This window comes from Panthera leo, chromosome E2 (assembly GCF_018350215.1).
Source record: "Panthera leo isolate Ple1 chromosome E2, P.leo_Ple1_pat1.1, whole genome shotgun sequence".
Taxonomy (NCBI): domain Eukaryota; kingdom Metazoa; phylum Chordata; class Mammalia; order Carnivora; family Felidae; genus Panthera; species Panthera leo.
The window spans coordinates 11,444,746-11,468,503 of record NC_056693.1 but is presented as its reverse complement, the minus strand read 5'-3'; the positions used below and the strand labels follow the sequence as shown (position 1 = coordinate 11,468,503).

The 23,758-nt window shown below is 57.4% G+C and overlaps 2 protein-coding genes across 4 annotated transcripts in view; one reads left to right on the top strand and one right to left on the bottom strand.

Moving 5' to 3' along the window:
• Positions 1-14,105, bottom strand: part of EXOC3L2 (exocyst complex component 3 like 2) — a 29,418-nt gene extending 15,313 nt beyond the window's left edge. Inside the window, exons 1-3 of the mRNA XM_042918482.1 lie at positions 14,071-14,105; positions 6,421-6,508; positions 1,816-2,354 (exon numbers count right to left, since the gene is read on the bottom strand). Of these exons, the coding sequence (XP_042774416.1) occupies positions 1,816-2,338 (523 nt within the window). The 5' untranslated portion in view covers positions 2,339-2,354; positions 6,421-6,508; positions 14,071-14,105. The remainder of the gene's footprint in view (positions 1-1,815; positions 2,355-6,420; positions 6,509-14,070) is intronic.
• The window catches only part of MARK4 (microtubule affinity regulating kinase 4), a 29,853-nt gene continuing 16,879 nt past the window's right edge, over positions 10,785-23,758 (top strand). Inside the window, exons 1-8 of one of the 3 annotated variants that reach the window (XM_042918481.1) lie at positions 10,785-11,055; positions 15,607-15,807; positions 18,300-18,353; positions 18,457-18,505; positions 19,224-19,289; positions 19,367-19,437; positions 20,068-20,124; positions 22,098-22,334. In XM_042918481.1, the coding sequence (XP_042774415.1) occupies positions 11,005-11,055; positions 15,607-15,807; positions 18,300-18,353; positions 18,457-18,505; positions 19,224-19,289; positions 19,367-19,437; positions 20,068-20,124; positions 22,098-22,334 (786 nt within the window). In that variant the 5' untranslated portion in view covers positions 10,785-11,004. Of the gene's footprint in view, positions 11,056-15,011; positions 15,808-18,299; positions 18,354-18,456; positions 18,506-19,223; positions 19,290-19,366; positions 19,438-20,067; positions 20,125-22,097; positions 22,335-23,758 lie in introns of those variants that run through there. The other 2 variants (XM_042918480.1, XM_042918479.1) reach the window with 2 other exon arrangements.

The window sequence follows — 23,758 nt, the reverse complement described above, 5'->3', positions numbered from 1 at the left end:
GTGAGTTTGAAGATGAAAACCGCACCTGAGTTGGGGCCGGGAATGTGGGTGGAGGTTGGGAAGGGGGGGGGGGTTCAGGGTCAGGGTGGATTAAGGGTCAGGGATTAAGAATGAAGGGAGAGGGGTTCCCCGGGTGGCTTAGTCAGTTAAGCTTCTGACTCTTGATCTCAGCTCAGGTCATGGTCTCACGGTTCATGAGTTTGAGCCCTGCCTCTGGCTCTGTGCTGACAGGCTGGAGCCTGCTTGGGGTTCTCTCTCTGCCTCTCCCCCTCGCCTCCCCCCCCCCGCCATGGTCACTTGCATGCTCTCTCTCAAGACAAACAAACAAAAAATAAACGTTAAAAAAAAATGAGGGGCCCCTGAGTGGCTCAGTCGGTTGAGTGTCCAACTTCAGCTCAGGTCATGATCTCACGTTTCGTAGGTTCGAGCCCCCGCGTGGGGCTCCGTGCTGACAGCTCAGAGCCTGGAGCCTGCTTCGGATTCTCTGTCTCCTTCTCTCAATGCCCCTCCCCGCTTGTGGCTCTGTCTCTCTCTGTCTCTCAAAAATAAATAAATAATTGTAAAAAAAAAATTTTTTAATGGAAAAAAAAAAAAAAGAATGACGGGGGAGAGACTAGCTTGCCGTTGGGGTTGAAGGTGGGTGCTGAGATGGGCCTGGGTCGGGGGTTGGGCGTGAAGCTAAATTGGGGACGGGGCTGCCACCTGCATGCGGGAGGGCACTGGCTGGCCCCCCGGGGTGTTGACGGTTCTTGGGCACAGAGATGAGGTTAAAGGTGGTGTTTGGACAAAGGGATAAGTGGGGTTGGAATAAGGATGGAGTAGAAACTCAAAAAGGCATTGAAGAGAAGACACTGGGGCTTGGGGTAGTTTGGGGCTGAGGATAGAGACGGGGTGGGGGTATGAGCTGAGTTGTGCCCCCCCCCCACCATCACCAAGAAAAAACACGCGTGAAGTCCTAAGCCCCCGGGACCTCAGAATGGGACCATCTCTGGAGACAGAGATGAGCAGAGAGGTGAGCAAGTTAAAACGAGGTCGTAGGATGGGCTCTGATACGGCGTGGCTGGTGTTCTTACACAAAGGGGAGATCTGGACACAGAGACAGACATGCACCGCGAGAAGATGGCCAGCCAAGCACCAGGCACAGAAGAGTCGAGGAGGGAGTCCCCTATGCGTGTCTGAAAGGGCATGGATCCAGAACCGAGAGAAGAGATTTCTATAGTTGAAGCCACCCGGTTTGTGGGGTTGTGGGACAAGGTTACAGCAGCCTGGAGAAAGTGAGACGGGCAGTGGGGGACGCAGTGGGGAGACGCAGGTGGGAGGTAGGCGCTGGGCGTGGCGGGGAGTTCGAGGTGCGGCTTGGACGTGAGGTACGGATGAGGTTGAAGCTGGGGGTTGGGGGATTGGGCTGGATTTGGGTTTGGGGTTCAGAGTGGGGTGGAAAAGGAGAGGAGGTTGGGGGTGAAGGAGGAGGTTGGGGTGCAGTCTGGGGCCAGGGTTGGGGCTGGCGATGGGAAGGGGGTGGGGTACAGAGGTTGGGGAGGGGCATAAGGTCAAGGTTGGATGTGGCTACATGGAAAGGAGTGGAAAGGAGATGGGATGGAGGCTGAACTTGAAGGGAGGGAGGTAAGGAGGGTTGAAATTGGGGGTGCAGAAGGGATTAGAGGAGACGAGACCAAAGTTCATGATCCTTATCATAGGACATGGGGGCGAGGTTGAGGCCGGCAGGTGGCGGGTGGGAGGGATCCGGGGTGGAGGGCTGGGTGATAGAAATCAAGATTTTGGGGGGAGGGGGCTGGGCGGGGGCTCCCGACTCACCTGACAGAGGCTCCTTCATCTTTGGGGGCTCGGGGACCTTGGGCGGGGGCTCGGGAGCTGCCTCGCCTGCGGGCACCACCCTCTCAGCCAGTGACGCGCGGCGGGGCTTGGGCCCGCGTCCCAGTCTCAGGAAGGCCAGTCTCCGGGCGGCCTCCCCAGCCACCTCCTCGTCGCCCTGGGCTCGGGTCCCCTGAAGCCTGGCCAGGAGGCCAAAATCTGCTGAGCTCCTGCGTATCCCTGGTGTCAGCACTCGGCCCAGGAAAGAGCGGGACTGCCCATCTCCGGGGCTGCCTGCCCGCCGGCCGGGGGTCCAGCCCAGCCGGAAGGGGGCCAGGCCGGCCAGCTTCTCCAGGGTGGCACGGCGGCGACACGATGTTCCGTTGGGCAGGCTCCCCAGCTCCCCAACCTCGTCTTCTTCCAGTCCAGGAACTTCCTCAAAGGGGTTCCGAGAGGACCTCAGAGGCAGCGTCCCCGCCCGGGGCACCTTAGGGTCGGCCACCCCTAGACTCTTCAGGATGGGCATCTTGACGGGCAGGGACCTGGGAAAAACATAAGAGGTGTTGATAATTAACGCCTCTGGGTGCCCAGCAACGCAGGGCCTGCGTGCCAGGCACTGGTCTGAGCAGTCACTAATCCCATGAGGCTAGTGCTATTACTATATGCCCACGTGGCAGATGAGGAAACTGAGGCTCAGAGGAGCAAAGGTGCTTACCGAAGGCCCCACGGTGACTCAGGGACAAAGCCAGCATTCGCGCCCGGACCTGTCTGATTACCCTGACCGTTGGCATTCAGACCCTTTCCCTGCCTGACTTCCTGTCTGGGTGCTCATCACCTCGGTGGACCCTCCCACTCTAAGAGGAAACAGGCTCAGAGAGGGGAAGGGTCCGTCCCAAGGCGGCACAGCCAGCGAAGAGGAGAGACTGCATGGGGACTCGGGCCCCACCGTCTACCCGGACATCCAGTCACACACATGGGCACCTGCCTCGTCTCTCCCCTGTCCAGCCAGCACACCTGTCACCTCTAACCCGCCTTCTTCTTTCCCTTAGCAAAGCCTTACTGGGAAATGTCCAGAGCAGGCAAATCCAGAGAGACAGAAGGGAAGTGAGTGGTGGCCGGGGACTGGGAGACGGGGGTGGGTCTTAATGGGTGTGGCTGCTTAATGGGTACAGGTTTCCTTTTGGGACATGAAAATGTTCTGGAACTACATAATGTGGATGGTTAACAGCACTGTGAATGTACTAGAATACTAGAATGCCACTGAATAGTACGCTTTAAAGTCAAATTTTTAAATAAACTTATTTACTTACTTTGAGAGAGAGAGCAGGGGAGGGGCAGAGAGAGGGGGAACGAGACAGAATCCCAAGCAGGCTCCGTGCTGCCAGCGCAGAGCCTGAGGCGGGGCTCGACCTCACGAATCGTGAGACCATGACCTGAGCCGAAACTGAGAGTCAGACACTTAACTGACTGAGCCACCCAGGGGCCCCAAGATTTTATTTTTAAGTAATCTCTACACTCAACGTGGGGCTCGAACTTACAGCCCCGAGATCAAGAGTCACACGCTCTACAGACTGAGCCAGCCAGGCGTCCCATAACTTGAACTTGATGGGGCACCTGGGTGGCTCGGTCGGTTGAGCATCCAACTCTTGACTTTGGCTGAGGTCATGATCCAGGGTCGCGGGATGGAGCCCTACCTTGGGCTCCACACTGAGCATGGATCCTGTTTAAGAGTCTCTTTCTCGATAAACATTTAAAAGATTCTCTCCCCCTCCCTCTCTCTCTCTCTCAAATAAAATAGAAGAAAATAAAGTGAATTTTATCCCACCTCCTAAGTCCCTCATCTCCTCCCTCTCCATGGCCCCTGCCCCAGTCCAGGCCCCTTCCCACTTCCCCCTTTTCTCCCTGGTCTCCAAGCTCTCGTCTTGGCCCCTCCAGCCCACCTTTGAGGATCTCGTTAAAGCACAAACTTGCCCTGCTCTTTCTCTTAACCTTGCATGGCTCCCCAGTACCCTTGGCGCGAAATCCAGCTGCCCTTGCCTGCCAGCTGTGCACCTCACCAGTGCTATCCCACATTCTCCCCCTCCAGGCTCCTCTGGGTGCTGGCGTTTGTTGATCTTTCTACCTGGACACCTGTTCTCCCTGCACCACTCAGGCTTTAGGATCCAGCCCCCAAGGCCCTCTCCTCCAGGAAGCCCTCTGTCATGCCTAGGCTGAGTCGAGTTTTCCCCCCTCAGGATTTTCCCCATCCCAGCCCTCCCCACTCTGAGTTGTCAGTGTCTGGGGATGAGTCTGTGTCCCCCGCCGGACTGTGAAGTCCCTAGAGGGACAGGGTCGGGCTGTCTCAGTCACCACTGTGTCCCCAACTCCCAGGGCAGGCGCTCAGGAAATGAATGGGTGCTAAACAGGAAACAAAGGAAGGAGGCAAGGACCTCATTCCTTGTGGGTGAGGAGTCAAGCTGGAGAGGTCAGTACAGAGCAAGCCGTGCAGGGCCTCGGAGAGGAGAGCCGTGAGGAGGGACTTGGGCTTTTTCCCGAGGACACTGGGGAACTGTGGAAGGGCGCTTTTTAAAATGATGAAATCGTTCAAAGATTCGGGAATTCGGAAAAATTTAGAAAACAAATAAACACCCCCTCTGCTTCCAATCCTAGCTGCGTCTAATGCAAACATTCTACTTTGTGGCTATTCTGTTTCTATGACTCAGGTTTGGCTGTTGTTTGGGTGTTTGTTTGTTTGTTTGTTTGGGGTGGGGTTTTTTTTGTTGTTGTTGTTGTTGTTGTTTTTGGTCTTTTTTAGAATCGAGCATTACAAGATGCACTCCCTGCCCCCAGCTCTCCTCCCTTGCCCTCTTCCCAGGACAGTAGCATCCAGAATGCGGGTCTCCCCAGGCCAACCCGACTTTTACTCTTAAGTCTCCATAGCCTTGCATCCAGAAACAATGTATCGTTTTATGGGGTTTCAGAACGCTCTGTGAAGGCTCTCATACTAAGTGCATCCAGCAACTTGCGCTTTGATGGTGGTGTTTGGACTCACATACATGGGAGAGGTATCCGTGCCTATCTCGGTGGCTCTAGTCGATTTAAGTGTCGCATTACTCTTCCGCTGTCTGGCTTTGGCAAAACTGTGTGAAACGTCAGGGGTTTCCCCACTCACCTCCTGCTAGACACATAGGTTGTTTTGAACTGGGACAGGTTCCGAGCAGTTGAGGGACAGGGTCGGGATTGGGCGGCCCCTTGGGGGTGCATAGAGCATCTGGAAGGAGGCTGATGCTCAAAGGGTCCCGAGCTGGCTGGGCCGTGGGTAAGAGCATCTTCCTTTCATGGGGGAGCCCCCCTGCTTCTTTCCTCCCTGACTTCAGCCTCTGGACCTCAGCTGTCGTTCCTCAAGCCTCTCTCCAGTCTCCATGGTCCCCTGTCCTCCAGAGAGGCAGTCACCATGGCAACCCTTGCCTGGAGCCCCCATGGCTGTGGGCAATCGATACGAGCCCCCATGCACACACCCACAAGTCGTGCACGGATTTCTCTGTCTTTCATTTTCCCGACTGGCTTCTGTGTGTTTCATCCCACAAATGGCTTCACCGTGTCCCAGCCCTGTGTCCATCGTCCACCCCCCCCCCCGAAACTCCACATCCCCCTTCTACTTCCCTGTAACAGAAGCCAACATGACCCAAACTGGATCTGCCACTCCCCCACTGGCTCCCACATCCATCCCCAAACTGGATCCCGATACCCCCCAAGCCATTTCCAACATCCTCAGACCCCGCTGCAACAGTTTCTCCAAAGTGGCCCCGCCGGCTTTCCCTTTCCAGGCTCCACCACCCTCCACCACCCGCCTCTGCAAACTGGCTCCTCTGACATCCTGCCCCCTCCAGCCCCCTCATCTGCCTCCCAGTGCCCGGGCCCCTGACTCACTTCCGAGGCATCCCTCAAGCCCCAGCCTCCCGACTCCCACAGGATGTCTTGGCCACCAGCGCTTCCCTCTCTGGGCTCCGGCTCCTCCCCCTCCCCCCCCCCCCTTCTCCTCGCTGCCAGCCTTTCCCCAAAGCCCTAAACCCTCCACCGGCAGTTTGACCTGTTTGCAGAAGTCAGCACCTCCAGCCCCCAAGTCTGTATCTGAGAACAGCCCTTATAAATTGTGCGTCCATGCTGGACCCCAGCCACACAACCCCAATCCAGACCTCACCCCCAAACTATCCCATCATCAGCCCAGCCCGGTTCAAGCTCATGCACATCTTCACTCCGAACACCATCTCCAAGCCCCCCATCTCTTGGGGATGGAGAAAAGCATCCACCGCTTTCTCCCAACCTGAACTCCGAGGGCATCAGACCCTTTCTCTCCTTTCTCCCTTGGCGGTCCCAGCTCTCCTGGCTCCTTTGAAGCTTCTCTGGATCCCCAGGGTCCCCAGATTCTTCACGGCACCCCCCTGCGGTCCCCAGCTCCTCCTGCCCTGTGGCTGGCACCCTCCTGAGGCCAGGCCCCACATGCTGTCTTTGCCCCCAGCCTCTCCTGGCTTCAGGGCACATGTTCTCACCACCTCTGGTCCAGCCCGCGTCCAGGGGGGAGCCCAGGCCAGGGCGCAAGAATCCTGCCCCCTCCTCCAGCATACTCACCTCCTCGTCAGCAGGCGCCTTCGTCCCTCTGTCCCTGCTGCTGTCCTGCCCTGAGGACACTTCAGCCAGAACTGCTGAGAGCTTGGAACTGGGGGGGGGGGGGTTAGAGGAGGTCAATTTCCTGTCAGGAAACCCCTCCCTCTCTGGGGCCAGGGGCGGGAAGGACTCTTTATCTGTCTGCCCTTTTAGGACAAGCTGGGGTTGGGCTGGGAAGGACAAGGCCACAGTCTGGCCCCCACCCTCACCCCCACCCGGAATTGCCCCCCCCCCGCCTGTTCTTCACGCCTTCCAAGGTGACAACACCATCCTGGGCACCCTGGGGAGACACCCAATGCTGGATGCGGGCCCAGAGCTCTCCTTCGGGTTCCTGGCTCTGGAATAAAGACAGGGGAGGAAGGTTCTGCTGGCCCAGAAGCTGCGATCAGAGGCCTGAGGGCGTGGGTGGCACGGGGCAAGGCTTTGGAACTATAGTCCTCTCCCCTGTCCCCAGGTCCCTGTATGGCTCCCTCCTTCGACATCATCCTGGCCTCAGCTCCAGCCTCTGTCCCTCAAAGGAGACATTCCCTGAACAGCAGAATCCCCTTCTCCCCCCCAGCCACTTCCTCTGTCCCCAGGGACTGGCTCTGATTCCTCAATTCCTTCGTATCACCTTCCTCAATTTGAACGATCAGATTTCTCTATCTCCCTTGTAGATTTCCTGACTCTCCCACTTGAACGTAAATCCAAAGCGGATTTTGCTTACCTCGTTCATCTTTATATCCCTAGATGTGCGTCTGGCACATAATAGTAAAGGTTTATTAACCGAATGCACACATGGGGATAGATCAGAGCTAAGGATTGGAAGTTGGGGACGCATATGGCAGGTGCAGTGGGGGGGGGGGGGGCGCTGGGAATGGGTTGGGGGTTGGGTGGGGTTAGATGCAGGCTTTGGATTACTTGTAAGGCTGGGTTTCAGGTTCAGGTGCTCTTCTGGGCGCTCAGGCATAGTGTCGCAGGTGTTAGGCCTGGAACAAGGGATCACTTGCCTAGGCAAAGTTGGGGTTGGTGTGGGATTAGGGTCGGGGCTGGGTTCAGGGATCCCTGCTTCTCCCCCAGCCCCAGCAAGGGCTCTATAGACACCTATGCTGGAAGAAGTGGGTCAGGGGTTAAGATTCCAAGATCTGAAGGTCTCAGTTCAAGGACTGGATTTGCCAGACAATGGGCTCTGGGGAAGGAGCCAGGTTGAGTGGCCCAGATTGGGGGGATGGGGGGGGGGAGAGGCTTTGTCCTCACCAGGTCCGTGTGGACCCGTGGAAATCAGAAGGCAGCGACTAGATCTGGCTGGAACCAAATGACCTGTCGTGGGCGGTGACAGCTGTCAGATCCCCCCTCTTTTTTTAACTGAATATTTTATTGAGATATAATTCAGCAGCACCTGGGTGGCTCAGTCGGTTGAGGGTCCGACTCTTGATTTCAGCTCAGATCACGATCTCAGGGTTTGTGAGATTGAGCCCCGCGTTGGGCTCCTTGTTGTCAGCTGGGAACTTGCTTGGGATTCTCTCTCTCTCTCCCTCTTTCTCTGACCCTCCCCCACTCATGCGCGCGCGCGCGCACACACACACACACACACTCTCAAAATAAACTTTAAAAAATTGTTTTAAAAAGAGGTACAATTCATATGCCATAAAATTCACCCTTTCAAAGTGCCCAATTCAATGCTCTCAGTGTATTCACAAGGATGCAGCAACTGTCACCCTATCTAATTCCAGAACATTTTCATCACCTCACAAAGAAACCCATAGCCCTTTAGCAGCCCCCCTTCCCCCATTCCCCTCTGCTCCCAGCCGCATGGGTTTCCCTATTCTGGACATTCCATATAAAAGGAATCACAGTAAGTGGTCCCTTGTGTCGGCCTACTTTCGCTAAGCATACTGTTTTTAAGGTTCATCATTTTGTAGCCTCCCCCCTTCATTTAGCCTCAGTCCCCTCATTTGGGAAATGGGGTGGGGACAGTACTGGGGTGAGGGGGGCGGAGCCAGGGTGAGGCCTGAGGTGTGGCGGGCAGGTGCGTGTAGGGAGGTGATCTGCTGCCCCGCGTGGTGCATTGGAGAACTGCGGCTCTCCGCGCTAAGCCTAGGAAGGAGTGACTCAGCTCCCCCAACCCGTCCCCGAGACCCCACCCCTCACCCTGCAGAGCCCTTGGGATCTCAAAACTTCTGGAACACCATCCTGAACTCCTCCCTCTCTGCACCCCACCATTCCTGAGACTCCTTGGGCCCCATTTGCTGAGTAACAATGGTAATGTCACCCGCTTACGAAGTTCTAATATGTTCCCATGTGAAGCATTTACATATGTAGTCATTACATACATAGTCTCTTACCGCAGACTGAGGTTGCTACTATTATGGTCCCGGGACAGGAAGCCCATAGTGCTTAAGAGCCCAAGTTTCAGAGTTTGGAAGCACTTGGGTTCAAATCTCAAGCCTGCCTCTCACCAGCCACGTTAACCTTCAGCATGTGTACGTGGGGCTGAGAATGACGGTCCAAACTCACAAGGTGGCAGAAAGAATAAAGTGCTCAGAGCCGGGCACAGAGGAAGCTTCTGTGAGTTTATGTTGCTGATAGTATCAACCGGTGACACGCTGATGAATGTTTGACAACCTGCTCTCTGGGGGTTGGGGGGGTGGGGAGCCTTGATTTGCGGCGTTTGCCATCTTCCATGGTGTCAATCGTTCCACCAGGGCTAATTCAAGTTACCAAGCTTGGACTCAGTGATGTGAAGCCACAGTGATGTCAGTGAAAGCATTTTGGGGGGAAGAGATGCACAGAAGCTCATTACACAGTTGTTTCACTATGAAGGCACAATAGATGTAAATCACCACAGGATCACAGATAATAGCAAAACGTAGTAAAATAATTAGGTCGTGATGAGCATTTGTTACCTTTGTTTTAAGTGTAATTTATTTAATTACGTGTTTGCATACTTTAATTTTTTATAATGGCTGTCTTAACCGGTTCCAAAATTCCTGAGCCTTTAACAGGCAGCTCGCTCGAGCTGACTCCCAACACACTGGTGTGAGCATCACACCCATCTTTTAGAAAGGCAAACTGAGGCTCAAGAAGATGGTCAGACAGGGGCAGGGCATGGACCCGATCCAAGGGTTGTGGGATTTGGGGGGGGGGGGCAGGACTGTGCAATGCCCCTCTTTCTTTCAGGTCACCCTAGTCTAGAGGGGATGGGTGGTCCCCACTGCAGAAGAACCTCAGGGAAGCCCTTGCCCTCCTCTGGTTTCAGCTTGCCCATCCCGACAGCAGCTGCACCCGGCAGGTGCATACCTACACAGGGCTCTCTGGCACCTGCTTCAGCCCTGCCAGGAAGGCAACATGTAGATCCTTGCTCTCGCTTTATAGATTGGGGAACTGAGGCCAAGGAGGGGCCAATGCCTGCCTTGAGTCACAGAGCTATACGGAGAAATCCTCAGACCCCAGCTGGGGTGCACAGGAGAGGGGCCTGCAGCCACAAGCCTGGGCTCTGGAGTTTTCTGGGAGGTGGGAGGCGGCATTGCTAGAGATCGTGGTCAGCCCTGGGCAGCGGCTCTGCCTAGCACACTACGCCCCCTGCGCCCTCAGCTCTGTTCCCAAGAACTTCCTGGGCCCCTCGACTGAGCAGGGGGTGGGCTGGGAGGGAGAATGTGGACAGCGCCGCCTTCTGTCTGGTTCGTGTCTCTCGGGGCTTCGCTGCCTCGGTCTGTCTCGTCTTTTTATTTCCGCGCTCTTCACAGGTCTCTGCGTCTCTGTGTGTTATCTCTTTGTCTCCTTTTGCCTCTCCCTCCGTCCCCGTGTGGGGGTCTTCTCAGTCTTTGTCGCTCTCTGTGTCTCTGTTCTCTCTGTATCTCTGTCTCTGTGTGTCTCTCTTTCCCTATGTTTCTCCCTCCTTTATTTATTTATTTATTTATTTAGTCGCTCGGGTCTTTTGGCTCCCTTTACATCTCTTTGTATGTCTGCGTGTCTCCCTACTTCTGTCTCTCTATCCTTGCGTCTCTTTGTCTCTCTATCTCTGCATCTCTCTATCTTTCTCTGCGTCTCTGGCGCTCTGCCTAGGCGTTTCTCTCCCTTCTCTTCCGGTGAGTCTCCGCTCTCCTGTGAGAACACGCTCCCCTACCGACGCGCCCAGACCTGCCTCCGCCCCCGGAGCCCCCGGCTAGCCCGGGCCTGCGCCTTTAAGGGCCGGCGGCAGAGGGCGGGGTCTCCGCGGCCCCGCCCTGCCCGCCCCTCCCCCTGACGTCCCTTCCTCCCCGGCCCCTCCACCGCCTCCCTCCGCCGCCGCCCGGGCCGGCTCCGCGCCCCCTCCCCGGCCCCCGCCCGCCCGTCTGCCCGCCGCCCCCATGGCGCCCCGGGCCGCCACTGCGCGGGGCCACTAGGACCCTCGGCGTCCCCTTCCCTTCCCCGCCCTGCCCCCTCTCCCGCGGCGCGAACCCGGGTGTCCACGGCACCCAGCTTTTGAGCTCGCGTCCCCAGGCCAGCGGGGGGGGAGGGGAAGAGAGGGGACCCCGGGACCCCCGCCCCCCCCCACCCGGCCGCCCAGTCCCCCGGGACCCGGAGAAAATGTCTTCGCGGACGGCGCTGGCCCCGGGCAACGATCGGAACTCGGACACGGTGAGTGGGGCCCGGCCCCTTGGGGAGCGCCGGTCGGGTTCAGCCGCCGAGCCCCTCGTCCTGGTGTGCCCCGCGCCGCGCGAGCCCCTACCTTCGTTCCCCCGGCTCGGCCCAGCGTGCCACCTCCCGACCCCGGCCCGGACTTCCAGGCCTCTCGACCCTCCCCCACTCCAGCCCAGCCCGACCCCTGCGGGCGCCCCTCTCCCGGGACCCCTCTCTTGTCCCTCTGCAGACCGCTTCCGCTCGGGTCTCTCCCCTCCAGGAAGCCCCCTCCCCTGCCTTCCAGGAGCCCCTCCCTTCTCCGCGTGTTCTTAAGCCCCTTCCCCTCCTGGCTGCCTGCATCCGACAACTCGCCCCCTCCAGGATTTGCAGGGCTCCTGACCCCAAGGCCCGGCCCTGGCCCTCTCCCAGGAAGGCCCGGCCCAGTCCCGCCTCTGGCTCTGGCCTTCCCCATCTGGATGTGGGTGCCGGGCTCCCCAGGAACCCCCCTTCTCTCATTCTCAGCCCTCCGCCCCTCTGGATCCTCCCGGATCCTGTGGGCACCCCCTCACAGGAAGCCGGTTTCCACCTTTCCTGGGCCCAGGGCCCTTTCTAGCTTGTTCAAGGTCTCTCCACTCCCAGGCCTGGTCCCTATCTTCCAAGCAGCCCTGTCCCTGGATTCCCAGTACCCCGGCTCTCCCCCAGCACCCCCCTCCCCTGGACCCTCTCTGGTGTCTTCTCCCAGGCAGCCTTGGCCTCCAACTTCCAGGCCCCTAGCCTAGTCTGACTATTTCTAGGCCCTGGGCTAGTCTGACTCCAGGCCTCATCCTGCCTGTATCAACTCCTCAGCTCCCGGCAAGCCCCCTCCCCAAACCCCCAGGACCCCCTTGACCCCCTCCGAGGCCAGGAGCTTCCTCACAGGACAGCACTCCTTCCACTGATCTCCAGGTCCCCCCATCTCTTCTGCCCCAGGGCCTCCCTCTTCCTTGTGTGTGTGTGTCGGGGCCGGGGGGGGGGGTCTGGCCTCCCAGGGAAGCCCCCTCCTCAACTTTGGAGGCCTCCCCCAGCCCACAAGGCTTGGCCCCAGATCCTTCTTCCAGAAGACTCCTGGACTCAAAGCGTCTGGTCTGGTCTTAGCTGTAAGACCTCGGCTGTTAAGACCTTAGCTCTTCTCTTGGAGGTCTGTCTGTTGGAAACCTCCTCCCCAAGTTTCTAGGCCCTTTTGACCCCCTCCAAGTCTCAGGCTTTCTTCTCCTTGTCCTCTGGGACTTGCATGCCCCGAGACCTTTCTCTGCTTCTGAAGACTGCTCCTAGAAACCCCGCTTCTTTAACTTCTAGGAGTTTCCTTGGCCCCTGACTGCCACTTCCCCATGGCTTTAACCCTTCCCAGGCCCCCTGTCCCTATACCACAGCCCAGAACAATCCTGGGAGACCCCCCCCCCCATCTCCCTAGTTTCTGATTACTCTCAGCCCTTCTAAAGAGCCTCTCCCACCAACCAATGCCAGACTTATTCCCAGCTGGGGTCTTTGTCCCTTTTCCCTTAGACCTCTGCCAGGTCCCTGCGTGCGTGCACACACACACACACACACACACACACACACACACACACCCCTGCCTGCCAGCCGCCCAGCCACCCTCACTCCAGATCTCCACCAGAGAGATCTGTCTCTGCCCCTTCCTCTTGCAAAACCCTCCCTGACAGAGATCCCCTCAACACCGTGGTGCCGCAGCCCCCATACAATAGGTCGTACTCTGATTTGGAGTCTCTGATGAGATACCCACCCTTCCCCCCGCCCCCAAGTCACTCAGGAAGTGCCAGGGAGCCCACAGGCCTGGCCAGCTGGTTTACACTGTGCCCTCAAACTACCGGGTCATCTTCTCCGAGCCTCAGTTTCCTGTTCTGAAAAATGGGGATGCTCAAGTCCCTCAGAGGATTATTCGAGATGCCACGGGTGAAGCCCGGCACATAGGACGCTCTCTACACATGTTCACTGCTATGGTGACTATGGGCATGAGTCAGACGGGCCGTGGAGTCCCAACCTGGGGCTGTCATCAGTTGTCGCGTGCGCTTACAGATCCCCTCCCTGCTCAGGACCTCGGTTTATCTCTAAGTAGGGCTGATGATAGCACCTCCCTGTTAGGGATGTTTTAAGGGGCCGAGAGATGCTGGGAGCAAACCACGCTTGCAGCTGTGGTGTTATTGTTACTTTGATTGTTCAGATAAGCATGGGTTCAAATCTACTTTCTGTCCCTCCCTCGCTGGGTGATCTCAGGCAAGTGACCTCACTTCCGTGAGCCTCGGTCTCCTCATCTGTAAAATGGGGCTCATCCGAACGCGTCCTCCTCTTTTTTCGTCCAGATTTGTGCACGGTGGGCATTTGAAGAGGGCTAATCCCCTTCTGTCCTCTTGTCTCCTCTCCTCCCAACTAGTCTGTAAGTCCTGCTGGTCAGCCCTGGCTGGGGCTCACCTCTCCCTCTGGCATCGGAGGTCGCAGGCTCCTCCCCTGCTCCCGAGTTACCACGACGACAGCCATGTGGGGTCACGCTCCCCCACCCCAAGCCCCAGGCCCCCCCACCGCCCAGCCTCTCTGGAGGTTCCCTAGCAACAGGCCCGGTGTTGGGGCGCCAGCCGGGCGGGAGGGAGGGAGCCGGGCCAGCTGGTGGTGCCGGCCAATTTTAGCTCCCGCCCCCGGCCCCTGGGGGCTTTGTCACCTACTGCCCCAGCTGCCCCTTGCAGGGGTCCCTCCAGCATGCTGCCTTCAGTGGGGTGCCAGCCCACCCCCAGTTGGCTCCCCTGGTGCCACCTAATGGGGATTCTTCTTCTCCAAGCCCTTATCTCTGTGGGGATCAGGGGCCTCATCAGCCAGGATCTCCACCTCCCTTCCCACCCTCCCTCCCCTGGGAGGAGACCTGGGGTTGTGAGCCGACCAGGGGCAGGAGGTAGGAAAGAGCTGGGCACTCAGGAGCCAGCAGGCCTGGGATCGAATCCCCGCCACTCTGCTTCGGTGCCCTGTGACCTTGGCCAAGGGACTTACCCTGCCTCAGCCTTGGGGTCCCTGTCTGGAGAACGTAGATCGTGACTGGTCGCACAGGGGAGGCCCAGGTGAGGACACAGCGGCCGGCCGGCCGGCCGGCCGGTGTGTGGCTGGGGCTGCAGCAGTGGTGGTCGTCCTTCAGCCCCTTGTGGGGACCATTGTCTTTCCTGCCTCTTGTGAGTGAATCGAGTGACCTTGACAAGGCACCTCTCTCCCCAAGCCTCAGTTTCTTGTCTGGAATATGAGGATGTAGGTCCTGCGGTCACCGGGCTAGCGTGGGAATTGAATGCAGACGAGGTGCCTCCTGGTCCGGGCCGTGGCCCGTATAAAAGCTGCTTAATAAAAATGATGTGGGAGCGTGAGTCCGTGCGCTGGGCGACGGTGAAGGCCATCAGCTCTGGGGTAAACGTTGTCCAGCTCTGGGCCTCGGTTTCCCTGCCTTAAAAACGGGGATGAGGACACATTAATGGCCAGTGCTCATTAAGTCGCAGTCATCATCACTTAGTTAAGTAGCCACGCGGATTCCCTGCGGCAAGCCCTCGTCCTTGGCCTTCTCTCTTCCTCAGCTCCCTTTGTCCACCTGCTTCCCACCCCCGCCCTGGGAAGGGCATGGGGGCAGCACAGGGTCTGAGCAGAGCCGCCTTGGCTCAGGCCTCTGGCTGCCTCCGTCGCCTGCACCCTGGGCCCCAGCGCTGAAAGGGAGGCACAGTCCCTGGGGCTGACAATCAGGACAGGGCAGCCCGGAGCAGGCAGTGACCTGCGGGGGAGAGGCCCAGGAGGGACAGGACGGCAGGAACAGAACATCGGGGCCAGATGGGAGGGCTGGCGTGGGAGACGGCCGGTCAGGGCGTGGATGGAGCCACAGAGGTTCCCAGGGCGGTGGGGGGTGGGGGGAGCGACGGTTGGGGGTGGGGGGGAAGCAACAACGTTTTCCACGGAAGGAAGGTGACCGTGCAGGGCCAGCCCGTCAGGGCAGAATGAAGGACTGTTGGTCACAGTGTTTGAAGTCGGATTTGGGGCAAATAGTGGAAGAAAATGTTAGGGCCAGTAAACTGGGAATAAAATGTTGTTCGTGGGCTTCAGAGCAGAGCTGCGGGGCCTGACAGGGAGGTGATGGGTGACCTGGGACGTCAAGAGCAGTAAGAGAGACCTGGGGCCCGGTGTGGCCACCAGATTGAGGACCCGGACTGGGGTTGAGGGCCGCAGCATTTCGAAGAAAATATTATGTGGCCTCAGCAGCTAGAAAAGGAAGTTGGGGGTAGGCCGCAGGGAGGGGTGAGGAGGAGGCCTGATGTCGGGGACCCCCAGCTGCTGCAGAGTTGGGGCGCGTTTATGTTCTTGGAGGCGTCTGTTTGTAGAGGCGGTGGGGGCGGGGGGACCCAAAGGCATCGTGCTTCTCTCGGGCCTGGGTTTGAGAAGGACCACGAAGGGGCCGGTGGCCAAGGCTGGCATCGACCGCCCCGGCCCACAGGTGCCATTGACGGTGGGATCGGGCAGGCGCTGCCCCACCGCTCACACTCTGTCTCCGCTGTCCAGCATGGCACCTTGGGCAGTGGCCGCTCCTCGGACAAGGGACCATCCTGGTCCAGCCGCTCCCTGGGTGCCCGCTGCCGGAACTCTATCGCCTCCTGTCCCGAGGAGCAGCCCCACGTGGGCAACTACCGCCTGCTGAGGACCATCGGGAAGGGCAACTTCGCCAAAGTCAAGCTGGCCCGGCACATCCTCACTGGCCGAGAGGTGAGTGGGGGGATGGGTGGGGCTCAGGGCCCAACCCTGCAGCACCCGCGTGCGTTGTGGGAGGTGGGGCGAGGTCAGACTTGGCCCTCACTCTGCTTTGTGACCTCAGGTACATCCCTGGACTCTCTCCAGGGCAGGTCAGGACATCTCAGATTTTTCTAGAACAATCCAAGTAGAACTGGGCTACCGTGGGAATTAAATGTACCTGAGGTCCTTATTAGCCCAGGACTTAGCCCACAGTAAATGCTGTTTAGTAAAAATGATGTGGGCGGGGCGCCTGGCCAGCTCAGTCCGGTAGAACATGTGACTCTTGATCTCCGGTCCTGAGTTCAAGCCCCACGTTGGGCCTAGAGTTTACTTTAAAAAAAAAAAAAAAAAAAAAAAAGGTGTGGGAGTGTGAGGTGATGAAGATTGTCAACTCCGGAGTAAACGTTGTCCAGCTCTGGGCCTCAGTTTTCCCACCTTAAAACAGGGATGATGATGCATTAATGGCCGGCACTCATTAAATATTGGTCATCATCCCTGGAATTGTTGGGAACTCTCAGATGGCAGGCAGAGAACTGTGTGTCGTAGCTCTAAGAATTCTCACGGCTTCTGTGGCTAAACCTGGACAGCATCCCTGTTTCACTGGTGACTTTTGTTCCACCGAATCTCGCGGCAATCTCCATGAGAATTCGTGAGAACTTGAATTCTCTCTCTCTCTCTCTTTTTTTAATGTTTATTTTTGAGAGGGAGAGAGAGAGAGAGAGAGCATGAGTGGAGGCAGGGCAGAGAGAGGGAGACACAGAATCCGAAGCAGGCTCCAGGCTCTGAGCTGTCAGCACAGAGCCCGAAGCAGGACTCGAACCCACGGACCGTGAGATCATGACCTGAGCCGAAGTTGGGTGCTTAACTGACCGAGCCACCCAGGTGCCCCTTGAATTCTCAGTTAGGCACAGTCTGAGTCTCCCCACCTCCCCTCCAAGAGTGGGCATGTGTTGGGAGTATGGCAACATTATTGCAGAAGGGCCCACGCAGACCTTGTAATCTGGATATGAAGCCTCTCACTCACTCTTGGGAGGAGGGTATGACTCTTCTGTACCTCCTTTAATTTTAGAGAACATGGCTGGAGCGATTTCTCCTGCCTCGGATGAACTCTCTTCCTGCCCCCACGCCATCTACTCCAGACACACAAAAGATACCAGGCCCCAATGGTTTTATGGGCACATTCTACCAAACATTCCAATTTTATGCCAATACTTCCAGAGACTGAGGAAAGAAATGCCGCTGCCCAGCTGATTTTAAGTGCTAGCTGGACAGTGACCAAAATGTCAGAACCGGCTCTGAACACCATGATGGGCCGGCCTTACACGCGAACATCAATACAAAAATCTTAAACAAAATCGGAGCGGATAGACGCGGGCACATCCGTTAAAGAAGGCTGTGTGATGACAAAGCTCGGTTCGTCCCAGGAATACACAGTTCTTTTCAAATTGACAATTTATTCATGTACTTCGCCACATTCACAGACTTGAGGAGAGAGACCATATGATCCTCTCGATACTGGCATGAAAAGTGCGTGACAAAATTAAAAACCCGTTTTTGAGGATGTGAGGAAAGCTAACGGACCCTCTCCCGCACGAGGAACGTGTTGTTCCCCTCGTGTGGATCTTGAACATGATTCCAGGGGCTTCTCAGAGGACCAGCTTCTAAGGAAACAGGATCTCCCGGGGGAAGGGTTCTGTAATCCAGGATATCTGGAGGTGACCAGGCCCCAAAACCCTTCAGGGAAACGAGGCACCTAGAGCTGAGTTTGGCCCCTCGCTACTGAAAAACTTACGGTGCTCTGCCCCAAAGTGCAATTCAAAATAAAAACTCAACCACACTGCAAGATAAATATAAGGAGAGTTTCATAACTTTCTGATTCTTCCTCCGTGCTGACTGCCTCAAAGCTCTTTTAGAACAAGGGGTGCTGGGGCGCTTGGCTGGCTCAGTTAGGAGAGCGTGCGACTCTTGACTTCAGGGTCTTAAGTTCAAATCCCACGTTGGGCGTGGAGCCTACTTAAAGAAATGAAGGGGGCACCTGGGTGGCTTAGTCCGTTAAGCGTCTGACTTCAGCTCAGGTCATGGATCTCACGGTTTGTGGGTTCGAGCCCCGCATTGGGCTCTGTGCTGGCAGCTCAGAGCCCAGAGCCTGCTTCGAATTCTGTGTCTCCCTCTCTCTCTGCCCCTCCCCGCTCATGGTCTGTCTCTCAAAAATAAATAAACGTTAAAAAAAATTTTTTTTTAAATTAAGAAAAGCCAAACACAAAAAAGTAGGGGCGCCTGGCTGGCTCAGTCAGAGGAGCGTGAGGCTCTTGATCTTGGGGTCGTGAGTTCAAGCCCCACGTTGGGTGTAGATGTTACTTTAAAAAAAACACAAAAAAGCCCTTGCGTGATCTGAGCTGGGGTAGCCTTTCCCAGCTCAAGAGCCCTCAGCACTTTGATCTTTTCCCCCTTCCTTCCACCTCCAGGTCGCCATCAAGATCATCGACAAAACCCAGCTGAACCCCAGCAGCCTGCAGAAAGTGAGGCCCAGGGAGAGGGAGCGGGGGGGGGACAGGTCGGGAAGACAGTCTTTGAAACCACCCACCATCATCTTTCTCTTTCTTCTGTTTTGGCCGTGTCCAGCTGTTCCGGGAAGTCCGCATCATGAAGGGCCTAAACCACCCCAACATCGGTGAGGAGGGGAAGAGGATGGGCTCAGAGGCTACGAGCTGGGGGCACTTGGCAGAGGAGGGAGTCAGGGGACAGAAGAACCGGCAGCTCTAACAGTTAGAAAGACCTGTTTGCTCTTGGCAGTACTGCTGCTCGCTGGCTGGGTGACCTTGGGCAAGTCATTTCACCTCCCTGAGCCTCAGTTTCCTCCTCTGGAGTGGGGCTGATAAGGGACCTACTTCAAGGTCATTGTGAGGATTGGATAAGATCGAGCATTCGAAACCCTTCCTTCAAAGCTGCGCTGTGGGAGCTGGTCTGATTATCGGTAGCAGCCGCTGTCATTGTCATCGTTAGGCAGAGGGGGGAGGGGGGTCTTGACCTAGAGAAGCAGGATTTGGCCTGGCCTGGATGGGGCCACGGCATTTATTCATCCATTTGTTTTTTCACTGGGAAGTGTTTATTGAGTGGCTGCATTATGCCAGGGGCTGGGGACATCAGACATAGGCAGTGAAGAAAACCGACACACACCTTGGCCTCACACAGCCCGCTTTCTTGCAAGAAAGTAGGAAAGGTGGTGAAGTAGGGCTGAGGAGTTTGGAAAACGGTGCCATCAGTAGGGAGCCATTGAGTGTTCGTGAGTGAGGGGGTTCTGGTTAGCACACGCATAGTTAGAGATGTGGGTGGAGTTGGGGGGAGTGCGTCTCTTCCCGAATAACCCCCTCCCTCCCCGGTCATTGCAGTGAAGCTCTTCGAGGTGATCGAGACGGAGAAAACTCTGTACTTGGTGATGGAATACGCAAGTGCCGGTGAGGCCTCCCTCCCCGCCCTGCCCACCGCGCCCCGCACGCCCCTCGCTGACCCCACTTTGGCCTCTGCCCTGCAGGAGAAGTGTTTGACTACCTCGTGTCACACGGCCGCATGAAGGAGAAGGAAGCTCGAGCCAAGTTCCGACAGGTGGGGGGGCGGGGGGGTCACAGCTGCTGGCCGGGCTGGACACAGTGCCTCGGTCCCCGGGGAGGAGGGACGGGGCGCTCCGCGCGGGTCTGGGCTGTCCGCTGGCCCCGGGGGGCTTCGGCCTGGGTGGGAGTGAGGGTGGCCCGCTGGGTGCCCACGAGCGTGCAAATGCCCAGGTGTGAGGATAGCCTGATGGCAGGCGTGCGGGTGTGTGGGTAAAAGGACACGCTGAGGGGTGTCTGGCCAACAGGGGTGAGGGGTGGAGCGCGGGCGGTGTTGGCCCGGGGCTGTGCTGCGTGTGCTGGGGCCGAGTGTTTCTCTGCAGGTACGCAGCGTTCTTATGTGTGTTTCCGGAAAGCCGGGAGGGGACTCGTGGTGTCCCGGTTCTGGCGCCCCTGCCGGGAGGGTGTCTGGGGGTCTGAGGCCGTCTGGGGGGTCTGAGTGGAGGCCTGCAGCCGCGGGTCCCAGGGGCGTTCCCTGCTGTGACCGAATCGGAGCGTGAGGCCCCAGCATCTCGGCCTGTGCCTCGGGGAGGCCTGGGGTCCTGGGTCTCGGTTGTGAGTAGGGGTCTGAGAGAGGCCGCGGGGTTCGGGGTCTCGAGGGACTGACCCTCCCTGCTCTCCCCTCCAGATCGTGTCGGCTGTGCACTACTGTCACCAGAAAAACATTGTACACAGGGACCTGAAGGTGAGCCCCCCACCCCCGCGCAAGCTCCCCAACTCGGCCCACAGACCCCCCCCCCACACACACACGCACGCGTATTTGTCCCCGGTCCTGCCTTCAGTCGCCCTGGGGTTCTCCAGTAGCCTCCGCATTCCCCCCTCTTCTCCCGTGCTCCTCCCTCAGCATCCAGGGCTCCTTGACTTTTTCCCAAGCTGTTTCGGCAGAGGAAGGGCCAGCAGATAGGGGAGCAGGTAGGGCGGCGGGGACAGGAAGAGAGAACAAAGGGAAAGAGACAAAATGTCCTGGGGCGCCCCGCACGGTTCCGTGTGTGCCGAACAAGGACACAGGCTGCGATAAAAGGGTTCGCCACCCTCAGAGCCTCTGGAGCCTTGGCATCTCTCAGACTTTAGAACATTCAGGAATCTTCGAGAACTGAGGTTCATAGAGCCCCAGAGTCACAGAGCCTCCGGGTCTCAGAATCACAGGCCTCTCAGAAGTTGAGGAGGACCTTTGAGAGGGAGCCCCTGAGGCAGCCCCGGGCAGGGAAGGGACTCAGCCAGCCTGGACCCCGGCCGCCTGGTCGAGGTGAGCAGGGGCAGCCCCTCGAGCCCTGCCCCCCACCCCGAGAGAGCCCCCCACCCTGAGAGAGCCACACTGAGTCAGGGCTTCTTGTCCTAGACCGGAGAGAGAGAAACGTTTGTCCTGCTCAATCAATCGAGTTGTCTTGACTATCGTTTCTTGAGCCACCTACTGTGTGCTAGGTGCTGTGCTTTAAGGAAGGTCTTCTCGAGGTATCTGTAGTGAAGGACCAGGTTTGTTTTAATATTTTCAACTCCCAGTCCATTGTGATGGATACGCTTGTGAAGTACATACGATAAAGGTGAAAAAAAAAAAAAAAAAAGTCCAAAATACAAGACCCAATTTAAAAAAACAACAACAACTATGATTACATTCAAAAGACATAAAAAATCAACTGTCACGTTGCTGTAGAAGTTTCTAGACGTTCTCTCTGTGGGTACCCGCCCTCTGAGAAAGCCCCTTAGAGGCTTGGGGGTTTGTTTGCCCTGTGCCGGTGCTGGAGATTCCCGTCACCCAGAGGAGGCACGCCCCCTGGTGGAGGGTCCTGGAAGTGGCTGAAAGGGATTTCGGGGATCTGGTTGGTGCACCCAGTGGGGAACCAACCTAAGGGACCAGCCCACATGTGGGGTTGCGGCTGGATTGTGGAGGCTCAAATTCTGGGACCAGAAGTTATCACCCTGAGCGAGATCAAGAGGCCATTACATTGAGGTTTGGGGACGATCCCTCTGAAGCGTGTGTCTTTGTGGGTTCGCTCCCCGCTGTGGGGTTGGAGGTGGGGGAGGGTGGGTAACCCCGAGGGTGAGGAGGTAGGGAGACCATGAGGAAGCCAGAGGTGCTGGCGGCCTGACTGGGGAAGGGCCGTGGTCGGGAGGGGCCACACGTGAACGACACTTCGAAGGGTGGATCTGTGTGCCCCCAAAGCCGCAAGAGGCAGGGAGCTGGAGCCTCCTTCCAACGCCCAGGCCATGGGGACACCGGTTCTGCCACTTTCTTGCTGTGGGCATGACTTGCGTCCTCCCTAAGCCTCTGCTTCCTCATTCGTGAATGTATTCCTCGTTATACGAACACGTACCACCAAAGGTAGACAGAACCTTGATTTTTTTTTTCATTTTTCATGGGTCTTGAGCAGTCAGTCCTCATGTTTGTTTGTTTGTTTGTTTGTTTTCCTGCTGGGTAAACTAAGGCCCAGAAAGGGGCAGGAGGTTGCCTGAGGACCCCCGGCTCTGCAGACCCCATAGGATAATGCCATAAGGCACTTACTGCATGTGAAAGATTGTTCTAGGCCTTTTAGGACTCACTGAGTCCTCAAACAGCCTGCTGAGACAGAAGCTGTGATTATCCCCCTTCTGCGGATGAGGAAACTGAGGCCCAGGCAAAGCCACTGCCCCAGGTCATGTCCACCTTCTACCCTCTGCCAGGCCGAGAACCTCTTGCTGGATGCCGAGGCCAACATCAAGATCGCCGACTTTGGCTTCAGCAACGAGTTTACCCTGGGCTCAAAGCTGGACACATTCTGTGGGAGCCCCCCGTATGCCGCCCCGGAGCTGTTCCAGGGCAAGAAGTACGACGGGCCAGAGGTGGACATCTGGAGCCTCGGTGTCATCCTGTACACCCTCGTCAGCGGCTCCCTGCCCTTCGACGGGCACAACCTCAAGGTGCTGGGCGGGGCTGGCGTGGAGGTCTTCATCTCCTGGGGAGGGTCTCTCCGGTAGGCCCCCAGCCCCTCCCCCCACACCTCCTCTGGAGAGGGCCAGAGGGGCGGGGCTGGCCTGAGGTCACACGGCAAGAAGGTTGGGGGGGGGGGGCGGGTCCAGGCAGGACCCGGGTCCCCACCATGGGTCATGTGGCCAGCCCCAGGGGACCATGCTGCGCTGGGGTTCAGGGCATGGGCTTTGCAGCCGGCAGGCTTGAGTTCAAATCTCAGCTCACTCCCTCATTCACTCAGTAAATATTCATTGCCCACCATGGGGGGGGGGGGGGGATCAGGTTGTTTTAGGTTTTCCAGATACCATATGAAGAAAAGAGACAAAAATCTCTGCCTTCATACGTGCTGGGCCATGGGTGAACCTTGAGAAGACAACCAAAGTGGGAAAAGCCAATCACAAAGGCCACCCATCATATGATTCCATTTCTATGAAGTGTCCAGAACGGGCAAATCCCTAGAGGTGGGAGCAGATGAGTGGGTATCTCAGGCTGGGGGAGTTGGAGAACAGGCTTAACTGACTGGTGATGGCCACACCACTCGGTGAATGTACTCGAAACCTTTGTATAGGGTACCGCAAACAGAAAAATTCCTGCCCCCGGGGGAGGGAGCAGAGCGGGGCCAAAAACAAAATAAATAAGCAAACTGCATAATATTATGTCAATGTCGAATGCTGACCAGTGCTGGGGGGGAGGGGGTGCGTGGAGGGGTGGGAAGTATGTGGTGAGTGGCAGGATGGTGTGAGGTTTTCTTCTCTGACCTTTTGGGTTTTTTTTTTTTAATGTTTTATTTTTGAGAGAGAGTGTGTGAACAGGGGAGGGGGAGAGAGAGAGGGACAGAGGATCTAAAGCGGGCCCTGCCCTGGCCTGATGCGGGACTCGAACTCACGAACCGTGAGATCATGACCTGAGCCGAAATCAGGAGTCAGACGCTTAACCCCCCGAGCCACCCAGGTGCCCTCCGTTCTTTGACCTTTTTATTCTGAAACGTGGCCAGTCTGTGGAGAAGTCGCAGGACTGGGACAGAGAACACATAGGACCTTTCAGGACATGCTCCGGCCACGTTTTCCATCAGTCTGTACGGGCACACGCCGTTGCCTCTGCCGTTACTGATGGAACGTTTGGGGGTCGGCCGCAGACACGATGCGCCTCTGTCCCTGCGGGGGACACACAGCAGGTATCTCCTGAGACTGGACGTTTTCCTGTCTACAGTCACACTCGGGAAAATCCAGCCAGGGTGCAGTCCTGGCCTGCAACCCGCGACCATCCTCCGATGTCCCCAGTCGTCCTGAGAATGTCCTCGTAGCTGTTTTTCTCCCGCACCGGCACTCGGGCTCCCGAGTCGTCTGCAGCTGACCTGTATCTTTCATCTCCTGTC